This window comes from Mchenga conophoros, linkage group LG16, assembly GCF_057382185.1.
Source record: "Mchenga conophoros isolate Kocher_MC1m ecotype Shallow Benthic linkage group LG16, M_conophoros_male_GT1.1, whole genome shotgun sequence".
NCBI lineage: Eukaryota > Metazoa > Chordata > Actinopteri > Cichliformes > Cichlidae > Mchenga > Mchenga conophoros.
In genome coordinates, this window is record NC_140541.1 from 14380936 (window position 1) to 14397316 (window position 16381).

A 16381-nucleotide genomic window follows, 5' to 3' on the forward strand; every position below is an offset into this window, starting at 1 on the left:
ACCGTCGAACCTGATCTTCCACCTCTTTTCAGCGAGGTCAGGAGATGAAGAAGTGACACACTTCCTGTTGCTTCTCTGGACATTACACCGATTTAACATTTTGGGGAATTTGAACCTTTTCATGTTTGCATTTTAAAATTAAACTATAATCAGCTGCTTGATGTTTCTACCTCAAGCAAGAGAAGGGGAACGGGGGTGTTTGTGTTAGGCAGGTTCAACATTAACATAAACACAGATACCTTCATGTACCAACAAGCTCCTCCTCTGGAGTCAAGTATGGTAAACCACAGGCATGTATACAGGGTTTGCATGCTGTGGCAGCACTCCTACATTAAATATAACTATATAACTGATAGAGGCTGTCGCCACTGGATCATGGCACTATTTATAAAAAAAAAATTTTTTATCGATACTTTCAATTCAATTCAATTTTATTTATATAGCACCAAATCACAACAACAGTTGCCTCAGGGCGCTTTATATTGTACAGTAGACCCTACAATAATAGATACAGAGAAAAACCAAACAATCATATGACCCCTTATGAGCAAGCACTTTGGTGACAGTGGGAAGGAAAAACTCCCTTTTAACAGGAAGAAACCTCCAGCAGAACCAGGCTCAGGGAGGGGCGGGGCCATCTGCTCCGACTGGTTGGGGAGAGAGAAGGAAGACAGGATAAAGACATGCTGTGGAAGGCCTGCAACTTAATGCATAATTACAATGGGGGGGGGGGCTACAAGTCAGGAAATAATTAAGCTATAAGTGCATTTTATCTGACACCATAAGTACACAGTTCTTTTCAGGGCGTGGGTCTTGTCATGCTGTGACTTTACCTCGCATAACTGGGTATTTTACAGGAAAGAAGAGAATAATTGTACTGTAAGTAATGTACAAAACAGCCTGAGTGTAAAATGACAACTGATGAATGGAAAATCCTTCATGGATTAAAAAAGATTTAATAATGAAGGCACGTTTAACTCACACCATAATACGAAAAATATTGCACAACATTACCTGTTCATTACACACCAGTGAAATTTGTTATGCTATACCTAAAATTAAAAGTAAATACTTGAAATTGCTTTCCGTATAATTTCTGTCTCCTTCCTGTAAAATACTTAAAATTACTGAGGACTACTTAAATTGATTTAGAGCATAACTGTTGCTTTGTTACCCCTTTATTCTACCTTTAAGCATCTGCATGTTAATATAACTGCATTATTCTTTCAAATAAAATACACCTAAATTCAATTTAATTGCAGAGAAATAAAGACCTTTGTCACGGGCCGTATTATAAAGTGCTATCCTACTTTTTAATTGGACTTGACTTACATTTCTAATTTATTTAAGCTTTGCACTAGAAGAAAAAGCAAAACCCAGGCATGCAGATAAAGTTAGGTGGGGCGGCTTCAGCGTGTGTCCAACTGGAGCGCTCACAGTAACCAAAGATGCCAACACGTTTCTGTGCTTCCTCCATCGATCTCCCTTCTCTCTCAAGCCTCCTTCAGCCTCTGCCTCCCTCCTCAAAAACTAATGGGGCATTTCCTCCAGTGCCACACCACCCAGCAACTCTGTTTACTCTTCATTCCACTGGGGCACACAGGGACACACAAACACATGTGCACCCACCACAAGATCAAACAGCACTGCGCAAACTTAGATTAAATAAATATAATGACTCAATAATAATGACAGATTTGGTCTCTGAAGGTAGAGGAATACACTTCCATCTGTTTTAATACGTGAGAAGTGCCATGAAAATGGAGCTCAGTAACAACTATTTCTAATATCATTCTTTACAGCATCTTAGTCATCCTTATCAGTCAGTGTTTATACCGTACTGTGTGTTCAGCACATTCATATCTGCGTACTTTTTAGGAGATTGTAATTAGAAGGGGTGGCCATGTTTTAAAGAAACAGTTCTGAAATAATCGAGTAATCCATCAAAAATAGATTTTAGGACACACGTGTTTGTAGGTATGAAGACCAAGCACTTTCTCCCGATTTCAAGTTGTAAATATTATGAGATGAGGTGATGTGCAGGAAATCTGTTCAGTGTGTTTACTAGAGACACCGTCTTTGTGCCAGCTGTAAATAAAATCCACCCATTGTATACCGCATCTGGATATGGAGTGTCGAGGTGCACGTTACCTCCACATGCAAACACTTACCTGTGTGTCCTGTGGCATGTGGAGGACGGTGTGCAGCCTCTCGCTATGATGGTGTCTGGACTCCTCCTCGTACGCAAGATCTCTGTCGGCCTGCGGCAGCGTCAGGAACCTCCTGATGGTGCACAGGTTCTCCCACAGAGTGCGGTTCTCAGGGCTGGGGTTCTCCTTCCACCGAAGTAGCTCGCACAGCCAGCCCTGAAGAGGAGACAAAGATGTATGCGTGGGGGGGGGGAAAGGTGAGGTTAAAAAGAAAGGAAGTGTGGACTGTGCGATAGCTGACAGGGATGTTAATGGGTGACTTCTGCTACTGTGTCATACACAGTGAGAAAGAATTGTTATGCAATTTTTTATGACCTTTCTCTCTCACACACGTGCATGCAGAGCAGATGACTCTGCATCTACTCTGTTTGGAAAGTGGCAGCAGGGATGAGCATGACAAGTGGCAACTGAGATAGACATGAATGAGTTTATTCATCCATTATCTGAGTCTGTGTTACAGCAGTGGAAGCAGATCTGCCTCTCCACAGCCACCACCTCCAACTCCTATGTGTTCCCAAGCCAACTGAGAGACATAATCTCTCCAGCATCTCTCTCAGCCCTAGGGCCTCCTCCTGGCAGGACAAATTGGAAACACCTCACTCAGCAAGTGCCCAGAAGACCTCCTGATCAGATGCCTGAACTAAATCTGTTGGTTCCTTTTGATGTGTGTTTTGAACCCCAAGCTCCTCACCCTATCCCTAAAGAAGAGCCCAGGTACCCTTTAGAGGAAACGTATTTCATCTGCTTACATCTACAATCTAATTCTTTTGATTAGTATGCAGAGCTTACGGCTAAGATGAAGGTGGGAATGCAAATTCACCCATAAACTAACAGCATTGCTTTCACAGCCAGCTCTCTTCACAACAGAGTGGTGAAGCTGCGCCAATCCGTCTGTCAATGTGCTCCACTCCACTCGATCATGAACGAGAATCAAAGATACTTAAACTTGTCCACTTGGGGCAGCACCTCGTCCTTGGCTGAGATCTATAGCATTCTCATCCCACCCCCCCATTGAGAGTCACGGCTCAACGAGGCTGACACAACCACATCATCTGCGACAAGCACAGACAAGATCGTGAGACCACCTAACCTGACACCCTCCACCCCGGGGAGGGAAGCTCAAATTAAAATAAAAAGTTGTAAAAGTTGGAAGGATGCAGGATGTGTGAGGTAAAGGAAGACGGAGGAAGGAGAGACGGAGAAGATTCAATTATATCTGCTAGACTGGTTCAGTTTGTGACACCAGCTGTTGTGTTCAACCAGCCACCTCGGGCAGCATGCACCGCTAATCGCCTGATCATCTCTCGCTCTCTCTCTCTCCCCCGCTTGCTTGCTGTCCTTGCTTGCTGGCCAGCTGCAGCAGATGGGTGCAGTGAGCCATGACCCTCAGCCACCCCCAGACCCACCAACCAGGGGTACCTCGCTAAATACACACAAAAGCAACGCACATACTGTATACATGTTGTCAAGCCTTCTTTATAGACCACCTACATCCCATGTGAGTCACATCCTGCAACATCAAGTTGCTACAAATTTAAAAAACTATTTTTTTAAAGAATTCCTATTATTGTTTCAGTCATCGTGGTCTGAAATTAAGACCAAGAAGCAAAAACTGAAGTGTTTCCTTTTTCATTTTTATCCAAAAATTAGAAGTAAATACATATAAATATAAATAATGTCTTAATGCGTGCGGCCAAGATTCAAAATTAAAAAAAAACAATAGAGGTATAAATAATTGCAGCCAGTGTTAATGTCAAACATTATGTCACCAGAGCTTTAAGAGCATAACTGATCACACACGTCCGGTTTGAAGTGATGGTGAAACAGCTGATGAACATTTAGATCGTGTTACCGGCAGAGTACCAGCTTTGCTGGCTCTACTCAGTCCCACAACTTTTGTAGTTTGTAATAAATCATTATTAATTCAAATGATTTTGGTTCAATCGTGATGCTCACTAACAAGTTGACTATCTAACTCACAGGGTACAAAAAATATCAGCTACGCTATCGCAGTACATATAAATATGTGACTGCACTTGGAATCTGACCTGAAAAACAAACACTTTAAGTCATTTTGTAGGCTTGTTTTCCCCAACAGTCTCCTCACCTGGCTTTTGTTGGCCGCCACCTTTGCGAACAGAGCTTGGGACACTTTGGCTCGCTTCATCTCTTGCTGAATTTCATCATAGATGCCTGATGTAATGTTGACCAGTGACTCCAGCTTCAGTGGGAGGTCGGAGGGCGGGCCAGACGGCTTGGGCTGGGAGACAGGATAATGATGTAATGCAGAGCACAATTTTTTAAAAAGGAACTTTATTGTGCTTCGACAGAACAAGATGAGTGATAAACAGTCACAGAGGCGTACCGCGTATTGTTTAAGGCTTGTTATTTACTTTATGAATCTACTATGAAATTTAACCACAAAAACAAACACATATGAGGAGAGGTTATCAGCTGATGATCAGGCCAAGTCGCTCTGAGAACAGACATGCAGTGTTCCCAGTACAAGCATCAGCTGCACATCTGCAGCGCATGTCCCCACATGAGTTGTGTTTACAGATCAAAGTCATTAAGTCCTCCTCTTTTGTCTTTCTTTGTTGTTTCTGTTTGAATGAACATGTATTGGCTCTCAGAAAGCTTGTATACACAGCGTTTGAAGTCATCCACAAGACATGTAGAGACCAGCTAGCTTACATTCCCCCAGTGTAAACGATGCTGAGATAATTTTACATAGCCATAATAAGAATAGCGCACCAATTCACCCAGATCCATGAATGGGCATTTGTCCTGACATCAGGGGTACTTCTTATCACTGATGTTGCTCCACGTGCTTGTGGAAGGAAATTTCCAAATACTGTATAATGTCCTTTATGTTTACAATATGTCCCTCTGATGGCTTTGAAGCTGTTTTCCATTATAAATGGAATTTGTTAAGATAAAAACTTTCAAATCCCAGCGCAGGTTTTAGGATGAAGCACATGACATGCTGCAGTCTACTTTGTGAGGGCAAGTTAAAGATGGTAGATAACTCACAGAGTTACAGATCTTGGCCTTGTTCTTCCAGATTGAGGCCCAGGTATCTGGGATTTTCTGGTCCTCCAAGCTCCTCTCCCACACTTTCTAAGCTCATACATGACACAAGGCATGTTAGCATCACATATGATTACTCATACAAAACACCGCTGTTTTCTCGCTCGATGCACTGCTATGGCAACCGCAGTTTATGGCCCGTTGGGCACACTAACCTGTGAAAGGCGTGGTGCGCCGGGGTTGGAGGAGTTGGAGGGGGGAAGGCCGACTGAAGGGTTCATAGTGCGCTCTCTCTCTTCCTGGTAGATTCGGTCTCGCTCGCTCTCAGGCAGGTTGAGGAAGTTCTGCATGGCCTTCAAATTCACCAGCAGAGACTGCGAGGCCGTGCGAGGGTCCTCCTCCTTCCTCAGGATCTCTGAGAGCAGGCCCTGACCAACACAAACGCACACAGCAGGATATGTTATTGCATCTCCCTAGCATGGAAAATTGAAATATATGGTCCCTTTCCCATGCTTCAAGTGTACTGTTGAAGCTCCATTAATGCTATTCTTGGACTCGTTTGGCTTCTTTGTTTAAACCCAGACTGGCAATTTGCTTTTTCCTTTCATTTCACAAATGCATATCAAAAGTATCCAGAATTTTTTTTTTTTTTTAAAACCTCTAAACCAAATGTTCAAAACTAGACAATCCTCACTTTTATTAAGCTGACACAAAGACATGTTTATCATTTTGACTTGAAAAATAGATTTTGTCAAATGTAAATCACTTTGAAGCTGCTCGTTTTCTCGTATAAACGTACAACTAGACACTTAAAAGTATTTGCATATTGGTTTGAGCTTCTCAAATACAGAGGCTACCGACCACAAAGTGATGCACCAGTGAAAAACACCTGGCCTCTAGACCAATAGGTCTATCAGCCACCTCCCATTACTTTGATCTAATGGGCCGTGCAGTAACCAGTTTAGCACAGCCTGAATGCATCAGGTGTTTGTGCTGCTGCGATGGTGGAGGAGGAGACTGAATGACGCAGCGAGCAACCCAGCCACGCTTCTGATAAGCCCACCAAAAATACCAAAAGGTGGGTGACCATAAATTAGCCGAGTTGTTTTTCTGAGTGTGTGTGTTTGTGAAAATCAGACCAGTAAGGGCAACTGGCATTTGTTTCTACCCAGTAAACCTCTTCTCACCTGATATGATCCATATAATGTAAGAAACGTGTGTGGGTATTTTTGGTCTCGTCTGACGGATTAACGCCATTGAATGCCATATTTCAGTTTTTAGATTTAAAAACCTCTGCATACGTTTTATTCAACTAGAAACTTGATTTCCTTTCTCTGTCACATCGCCTTCCTCCTCTTCCTCTCATTTTCCCCTTACAACTTCCTCTCCTGACGCCTTAGCCTTGACCTTTCTCTGCGTTCCTACCTGTGTACGGTTGAAAGCCACACGGGCGAACACAGCCTGGGACACGCTAGCTCTCTTCAGCTCATCCCTGACCTGCTGGTAGATTTCAGAGGAGACTTCAGAAGCAGAGGGGTTGCTTCCAGGGTGGTCACCGCCAGCTTTGGATGGACCACGTGGGATCGGCGGGTGGTTCAGAAACTGTTGGTTGAGAGCTTGAGGGTGCTGGTGAGCCAGCAGGCGGCTCACGGCTAGCTGCTGGTTGATGAGGTGGGCCATGGCGAGCTGTTGCCGTACCAGCTGCGGGGAGAGTTGAGGAGAGAGCAGGCCACCTGGGCCCAGCAGGGGCTGCAGGGCACCAGGCGGTGGAGGTGGGGGAGGAGGAGGCACCTGCCCTGTACGGAGAGGAGGGCTGTGATGGAGGGGACCATGAGGTGAGGGCTGCTGCTGAGGAGGAGGAGGAGGTGGTTGCTGAGGTGTCTGGGAGGGTGCCTGCGAATCTGGAGATTTGAGGAGGGGACTGCTGGCTCCCAGGTGACCAAGCTGTGCCAGGCCAGCCAGATGAGGTGGAGGTCTCTGGCCCAACACACAGAAGTCGGCCATGTTGTCTCTCTCAACTGGAGATAATCAGAGAGTGTGTTCAAATAAATATCTTCATTTAAGCACAGTATCAGAAAAATGGATTATATTCCTTACTTTTTATGTCAGCAGCATCTCGTCCAGACCACATCTTCTCCAAGTAATCTCCTGCTCAACAAAACAAACGGAAGATCAGAAGAGTGACATGATGCTGCTGGTGTAAAGCTATGACTTTGCGTCAGCATCCATTTAAAGAAGAGAGCTAAGCTTTTGAGCCAAAGTTAAAGTTCCTAACGTGTCCAAAAATCAATGTAAGTATATACATTTACATATGCTGATGCTGATTGTGTCATGGGTTCTCGGCTGAAAGCTCCACAACAGCTCTGAAGAAACTGTCATGTCAACATCTGTGGAGCAGGACTGATGGAGGAAATGTTGAATGTAACTTAACACCAGCTCGTAGCAGGAGCGCAGCAGGCTCCGGCATAACTCCATCCTCTCTCACTTTCTTCTTACATCCTCTCTCCTCTTCTGGCCTAGTGTTTATTCTGTTATTATTACATTATTATAATGTAGCTTTTGGGAGTGGGACAAGCTGGTGTGGTTAAGTAAAAGAAGGGATATTATGGGGACTATATGACTGAATATCACATCCAATCAGTGTCACTGTAACCATTTACATAAAGCCATCCTGATTTCTACTCCTCCACATCTTCTAAGATGCATGATTCACAAGTTGGACTGGACTCCAGTTGTAGATATTAAACACAGATACGCATGTATAACTCTAAGTCAGGCTGTAACAATTAAAAGTGATACTTTTATATATATATTGGATATAGCAGCAACAATTGTTTTAATAACTGTGAGACAAAATAATAGTAACAATGACTTGACATTTAACACTTAACATTAGCATAGGTCCCATTACCAAGGCAGACCTCATGGATGGAACTAATCTACTGCTTCTAATCAGTCAACTGGACCTTTTAGCTACGACAATCTAACCTGTGAGCATCTTTCTGGAAAGTGAGAGGCTGAAAATGGCTCTTGTGAGTGACTTCAAACCTGCAACACCCTGACCGAGAGAGTGACAGAGTTACTGAGGGCTTCATCCTTTCTCAAATCTAAGGTTTTGCTCTGACTTGTATCCAATATTTTATTTTATTTATTAGTTTTTGCTGGATACACCAGCAGCTGGAATACTGAGCAAGCTCTCAATATTCAGGGCTTGTGTGAGTGTTTGTTTATTCACATAGAGGGCAAGTGGCACCTGGATGGCTTGCAGTGTTAAGTCTTTGCTAGAAGTACATTCTGGAATAAACCACTGAACCTTTTCGCCCACCTATGCTACTGTCCCTCTCTATGGCTTACGAAACTCAGCCCAAGCTGACCAGTCACGCTTCTTGCACTCCTCATGTGGTGTATCAAGGGTTGCCATAAAGATGTGTGGTTACATGTAGCTCACATATGTTGTAGCTGCATGGCTAAAATAAAAGTGAGTTGGGCCTTTTAGTAGCTAGTTATAAAATTCTGCTGTCTTCAGAGCTGCATTATAGACAATGTGGGATTAGATGTTGAAAAAATGGTTTCGATCATCTTTTGTCCATTTAATGTTATAGGAGTGCAGTGTTGCATCAGTGGAGCACTCATTTAATGCTCTTCATTGCAGCTCTCGCTCAAGAGTTTGCACTCTCAGATAATCTTGTGTGACTTATTTCAAAGTATATTGCAGAAGAAGTAAAACTGTGTTATCATTTCACCAGAAAAGTAGACAGATTTGTATGTTTTTATTATTTTACTCCAGAAATCATTTTACAACTCCTTGGCCACTGGTCCAACTACCAGATGATTTAAGAACTCTGGCTCAAACTCTATTAGCCTCACCTTTGATTTTTTTATACTTCTTGTACCAACGACCGAATTCTTGACATTTGGCAGTGGATACGTTGGCATAGTAGGAACTGTTCACTATGGAGGAAATCATGCTCTGAGAGGGAACAAGAGGGGAAAGATAATTAATAACCAGCATAATATGAAATGCTTAGACTCACGCAACAACCACATGGCATGCACACATAAACACATACAACATGCACTCTTGCGCGCACACAATAGAAACAGACAAACATTAATCATGACTGGAAGCCACCCATGGAAACTCGAGCCAGTACGGTGCAGCGAGGGAATCTCCAGCCACATACACATATGCTTGCAATTGATGCAGTGATCGACACCCCCACCAGAGATCCATTTAGACACAGTATGCAAACACTTCTCAGACACGAGTGAGAATAGGACCAGGCTAGAGGGCCAAACATACAGCTGAGGACTTTAACACGGCACTTAAACTTTTGGGGTGGAGTTTGATTAAAAGCTTGCAACAATAGCTCGTGGCTGTTTCTAAATGTGCCCAAATGGATCTCGTGAGGGCTGTCTGTAGCCAGGGTGTGTGAAGAGCTTGTCACTAAAATACATGTGTAAAGATATCTCTTGTAGAGGATCATTGTACTTAGAGCACTTTTTGCATGCAGATTAACTCCTTGATATGAAGACGCAGTAGAGATGCTACATTCTGGTGAGTCATACCTGTGATAGAGGACACTCTCTGGCCAGAGTACTTTGGTTCATTTCCTTTAGAAGCTCTTTGAGAGCATTCCTGACAGTTGCATGGTTCCACTGTTCGCAGGGCAGATCCTCCAGCTTTGAAAAACTATACAAACCAAAACCACACATCAGTTTGTTAGGCTCATTTTTGGACAGGAGCACAACCACTAACCTACCTCCACATCTACCTGTAGGTTATAGAGGGAGACAAAAGTAGTTTTGCACTTGTATCAGTTAGCATATTTTATTCTGTCACAGTCACCTCTTTTGACACATAAGGTCAGGGGTTAGATTACTTATCGCCAACGACTGGTTGGTTTAAATCCTACAAGGTTTATTTAAGTTTAAAAAGTAGTTTAATGTTAAACTAAGCCACCATTAGATTCATATTTGCTCATGTAACTCTAAGCAAGAAAAGAAATGTAAACCGGAATGAACACATAACCCCAACCATAATCCAAGCATCATGTATTAACATCAACCACAAACCACTACTTCCCATCTAGGGTCTATCTCCTTTTAATCTTTCTGGTTTTATTTAATTTTAACCTCAAATAAATAATTTCAACTCGGAGCACGAAGCATGTGAAACGTCTGCCTTTGCCATGGATACATGAATAAACATGTAAACAAACCTGGCTGGTATGCGCCAAGACAATAACAATAATAACCCTCTCATCTGGAGTTTATCTGGTTTTATCTACCCATCAAGATTCTGCTTCACCATTTCTCGGGAACCGACAGTTCCTGGCACGCGGGCTCTCCCTGACGGAGACAGATAATAGATAATTCCCTACCGGGTTGTTTAAATAGAACTTTAGTGTTTCAATATTGTTGCTTTCAAATTTGATATATATGGTAAATTCCTGAACTGCAATCAGCTGCAATGACATCAGCAGCCCAGTGGACCAAGTATCTGATCTAACACACACACACACACACACACACATACACACTGTACCCATAAAATACAGACTTACAAGTCTCTGCTACAGTGCTGCACACAGTTTGTTCTAAAGTCTAATGAATGAGAAAAAAAAACATCCTCTCACATCTGTCTTTCAAAACACAGTCTGACCTTTGTAGTTGAATGCGTAATGTGACCATGTGGTAAACCTCCATCAACATGTCAGCAACTGTTGCTTCTGGAGCATCAGTCAAAAAGTGAATGGGAAGAGGATTCCACTTTCCCACCTTTATGATGCCTGAAAAGAGAGAGCACATACTTCTGTCAATTTTCAATCATTGTTAAACAACCTTTTGACATCACACAACAGAGGAAGTACAAAACTCAGCAGACTATGATGGAAAGCAGCAAAAGAGATTTTCACCCAAGCACTCACTGTGACTAGTAAAGTGTTTCATCTCTACAGTGCTGCACGCTAACTGTAGCTTAGAAAAGTGTTGTACATTTTAGACGGCTTGGCTTTGATTGTTATTAACCATGAGAAGTGGTGTTTAAATAAAGAGTGGCCTCCTGAGTGTTGGATGGCCATCACTCTATTGACTGGTGTTTTTCTTTAAAGACAGCAGTTGCAGTCAGATTGAAAAGACTGTCTCTCGTCCACAGCATGTCTTTATCCTGTCTTCCTTCTCTCTCCCCAACCAGTCGGAGCAGATGGCCCCGCCCCTCCCTGAGCCTGGTTCTGACGGAGGTTTCTTCCTGTTAAAAGGGAGTTTTTCCTTCCCACTGTCACCAAAGTGTTTGCTCATAAGGGGTCATATGATTGTTGGTTTTTTCTCTGTATGTATTATTCTAGGGTCTACCTTACAATATAAAGCACCTTGAGGTGACTGTTCTTGTGATTTGGTGCTGTGCAAATAAAATTGAATTGAATTGAACACACCACCTTCACCTACTGTTCAATTTACTGTTTATTGCCCTTGTTTTATTCTGAGAATGTTAGATGGATGGGAATGTTAACAGACACTTTGAAGACTGGGATAATGTACATTTAAAATGCTCTGGAGACACCCACTAGTTAGGAAAGTCCTGCCTTGCCAAGTGGCTCTGACTGAGAAATCAAAAGTATAGCCCGATTGATCTTCCTGTACAACTTAATGGAGACCATCGTTTACAAAATGACAATTTTCTTTTAGATTTCCAAATTTCTTTTCCCAACCAAAGGAGTCTCTTCTGCTGGCCATGAGAAAGAAGCATTTTTAAGGTACTTTCACACAGGCATCATTTTCCCACCCAGAAGCTAAGCATATGATCTAAACAGCCAGTTTAGATCATTCAGGCCATGCAATATTTATCCCTACATGTTGATTTTATTTCTGTTGCTCAAAAATTGCAATTATTTTTTCAAATCTACACATCACCATCTCTCAGTGTTCTGGTTACATGGATACAGAGTCAAGAGACACAACATCATAAACCCCTCTGCAAATAGATCTGTGAGAAATTCTGCTGCCGGACTGGGCTAAATTGGATTTCGGCTGATGTTTGAAACATTCTGGGGTCTTTGTCAGCGCAAACAGAAACATGCTTTTTCTTTTTGAATTATGAGGCACTCGTGTTTCTGCGGGTCTGCACTGCCACGATACTGTTGATCTCTTGATTTAAGGAATCGATGTCATCCTGTCAGCAATAAAGCTGCCTTTTGAGTTCATCCCTTGAGTCCGTGAGTTTTGCGATTGGGTCCTCATCCTGCCTGCCACACAGCCGACCATGACAATCTAGTTGAATCTCTTTAAGAATATTAGCGTAATACGCACAGTCACACGAGCATTTCACCTTTACCAGAACACACGAGCAGACACACACAGTACCGCACTCACTCACATGGGTTTTTCATGCGGACTGGCTGGAGCTGTGAAAACTAAACAAAGCTAATCGCATTACTATCCTCTAAATGAGATCCAGACGGGTCCTGAGAAGCTCCCTCGCTCTCTCGCTCTCTTTTTTCATCCCCTTATTCCCTCCCACCTCTCCTCCATATCTCCCCCTGTCCTTTCCTCCCGCCTTTCTCTGAGTTGTCCTCTCTGATCTCCCTCTCTCCTTTAGCTGTGATTACAGCTCAGTTATATCTTTGATTCCACTCAGGCAGAGCTGTGTTGTTAATTATTTGGTCATACAGAGAGAGCATCATTAAAACCCTATGCACAAAAAAGTCTGAACCCCCTTAAGGGAGGAAAAGAACCCTAGAGCAGCAGTCCCCAACCTTTTTTGCGCCACGGACCGGTTTATGCCCGACATTATTTTCACGGACCGGCCTTTAAGGTGTCGCGGATAAATACAACAAAATAAAACTAGTACCGGTACCGAAAAAAAGAAGATTTATTCATAACGCACCTGAAAAGACCCAGGAAAACCGAGTTAACATTAAAAACGATAACAAAATAACCCTGAAAACCGATAAAAACCCTGAAAACCATACATTTCACACCTGAGCTTCAACTCTCGCGGCCCGGCACCAAACGACTCACGGACCGGTACCGGTCCGAGGCCCGGGGGTTGGGGACCGCTGCCCTAGAGGAGCTAAAGACCAGCATGGAGACATTTAAGGACTCAAACAGAACTAAATAGTTAGATTTTAGCAGCACAGTGAGCTAAAGTGAATCTGCAGCACATGAAAAAGCTTCTTTTTCTATATGAAAGCTTTAATTGTATTTCTAAAATGCTTTTTTCTTGAGTTATTTCACGTACAATAAACCAAGTTTTAATCAAATGTATCAGAAATGCCACGCATCCATATGTTTGGATTTCTTCAATTATGGCATCCAAGCTAATATTCCTAACAGGCCAATCAATGACTATCTTATCTGAAAGCTTCCCTCGTTCAAAATAGTCTCATCAATATAGTGCTAATTACAACAACAGTCATCTTAAGGTGCCTTATATTGTAAGTAGAGGCCCTATGATATTAGAGAAAGTTCCAACAATCAGCCAATCCCGTGAGCAGCACTTGGTGATGATAGCAAGAGACGTCTGCAGAAGCAGGCCTGGGAAAGAGCAGCCACCTGCCATCATCGGACGTGGAATTAGAGGAACGAGAACAAAGATGTAAATAAGAGGAAAAGGCGTAAAGATGGAAGTTAAAACTGCCTCATGGTCATACGGCTTTGAATCTGCTAAGAACATGTTTACATATGCAGACAGAAGCAATAAAGAAGGTTAAAAAGATTGGCGTGCTCTCACTTCCCACACGTGCACGCACAGTTCGGATGAGGGAGGCTTACGGTGCTTCTAACGGAAAATGTTAATGCAACGTTAAAAGAAATGAACAATCACGCTTTTAAAATCTGCACTCATCAATCATGCAATCGCATGTATATTGTGCGCCTATAAAAATACATGTATAAGGAAGGCAAGGCAGAGGAGCTAAATGCAAGATACACAGAAGTCTAAAATCCAAATCTTTAGTCAGAAGTAGAGAAAGGCTGGCAGTGAGGGAGCAGGCAAAGGGCAATCTCCATTTCACAGCCCAAAAGGATCATGGGAAAAATAAGAAATGCATCAGGAATACAGGGATTGCTCGAAGACCCAATTAAACAGACAAGGTGATCTGTTAGGAGAAAGAAACTGCAGAGTTTATACAGAGAGGTATGCGATCAACTCACTGGACACAGGCAGGGAACAGGTGTGGAAGAAAACAGGTGAGACTAATGAGGGTGTGGCACGCAATAAAGAAGAGGGAAAACGAGCTAAGGGAGGAAATCAAACCGGAAATAATGCAGCACTATATAATATGTGACATGTTCTTTTCTAAAACCCAAACAACAACAGCAGCAGAGAACAGCCTCACCCCCTGGCTACTAATTTTCTGCATGTAGCATCAGCACATCTGAGAACAAGCCAACAATTCCACTGATGCCAAGTTGGGTGGAAGCAAACGGGTGAATAAGCAGACAAACACAAACTCACACAGGACACATGACAGCATGCAGAGACGTGGACGCATGCATGCAGCAGTTCACATGCAAACACTCACACACTCACGCTCAGTGTGACGGTAAATACATTAATAATTGATTCATCTTTTCTTTTTTTTGGTCTGCTGTTCAATGGGCTCTGCTTCTCGTCTACATTTAAAAGTAGAAATCATTGTTCCCATTTCCACATTAAAATTCCGCCTCCCAGAGACACGCTTTTATGTGGTCGGCTGGTGGCTTGGCTCATGTCTAAGGGTGCCCATCCACACAAATGCAAATCCAAACACACACTTAATGTCTCTGACTCCTTGTGTCGACACCCGTACAGCCCTGCACGCCACTGGATGCCACTATGCGCGCGCACACTCAGATATACACATGTTAATCCAATTCGGCATTTTAGAGAGGCCGAAGCCGGCACACACATGTGAGACCTCGAAAATGGTTCCAGGTTCTGCCCCTGGAAACACACTGACTGAAACCGCACACGTCAGACTCTGATGTCTATCATTTGAGGTACTCCTCTAAATAAAAATCCATCAGGCTGTCATTTCAGGGAGTGAAACACGTCTTCTGTCTACTCTAACGGCCCAGCGGGAGCGAAAGCTTCAGTAACGGCACCAGTTGGTCTTATGATGCAACTCACTGGATACAGAACTCTCTGAGCTCTACGTTCTCACCAGTGATGACCCTAATCCTAACCCTTTGAAATCAGAGGATGTATTTTTTTTCCTTTTCACTCCCCCAAGTATTGAAAATTGGGAACCACAAAGTAGTCACTCTCAAAAGTTATATTTTTTTTCCAAAAAATTTGGGGTTTTAGTTCACAACTAGGATTTGGGTTATTGCCAGTGCCACTGATTGAGTATATACAATCATGAACTCTTATGAGGCACCAGGCTCTTTATCGTTCTCCAAAGTCTTGGCATTCAAATTGAAAGATATCTAAACTTACATATTCTATGAGGTAAAATTATTATTTCTGTCAACAAGCCAGTGATATAAAGGCTTCAGGTTTGGTTGTAAAGACAATCCTGACTGCAAGTTGCAACTGTTCAAACACAGCATACACTCAGTCGTCTGTAGGTAGTACGCTGACTTCTATCTCTGTGTTCCTCTTACAATCCTATAGGTTGCCTGTGACCTAGTTAGAGGTCGAGATGGTGCTGGATACATAAATTTCCATTTATGTGGAATATTTGGGCAAACTGGTTATGGACTGTGTGGCTAAAATACAACCATGACCCTAACACTACCCCGAGTGTTTCACTGCTAGCCTGATAAATACTAACAAGTTAAAAACTGATTTTGATCATCTGCCTTTATGAAGCAGTGAGTCCAGTTTTAGAGTGATGTTCACAGACATGACTTTAAAGCTAGATGGTGTTTGGGATGGAGCTCTCGAATGGAAAGACTCGGTTTGGTTTCAGTTAAAAAAAGACGATGATTTTGGTTTTATGTAAATAAACACGTTGTGTCTCAGGTCACTGTGGGCTCTCTGTGTGTTTAAACTCAACAGGATCTTTTCTTAACCTCAACTCACAGTTGCAGTAAAACCTTTGAAAAGTTTCTTTAAAGATACATATTGTACTTGTGAATTTTGACTAATACGCTGATTTTATTATGATCCTGTCTGTGACTCGCCAGCTGCAAAAAGCAAAATTTTCTCATTTCGG

The 16381-nt window shown here is 42.7% G+C and overlaps 1 protein-coding gene across 3 annotated transcripts in view; it reads right to left on the reverse strand.

The window, feature by feature from the left end:
- The window catches only part of satb2 (SATB homeobox 2), a 50202-nt gene that overhangs the window by 12174 nt on the left and 21647 nt on the right, over positions 1-16381 (reverse strand). For all 3 annotated transcript variants that reach the window (XM_085249716.1, XM_085249714.1, XM_085249715.1), the window contains exons 4-12: positions 10906-11032; positions 9810-9933; positions 9108-9210; positions 7338-7388; positions 6666-7258; positions 5456-5668; positions 5244-5330; positions 4318-4470; positions 2172-2366 (exon numbers count right to left, since the gene is read on the reverse strand). In XM_085249716.1, coding sequence (XP_085105842.1) covers positions 2172-2366; positions 4318-4470; positions 5244-5330; positions 5456-5668; positions 6666-7258; positions 7338-7388; positions 9108-9210; positions 9810-9933; positions 10906-11032 — 1646 coding nt within the window. The remainder of the gene's footprint in view (positions 1-2171; positions 2367-4317; positions 4471-5243; positions 5331-5455; positions 5669-6665; positions 7259-7337; positions 7389-9107; positions 9211-9809; positions 9934-10905; positions 11033-16381) is intronic.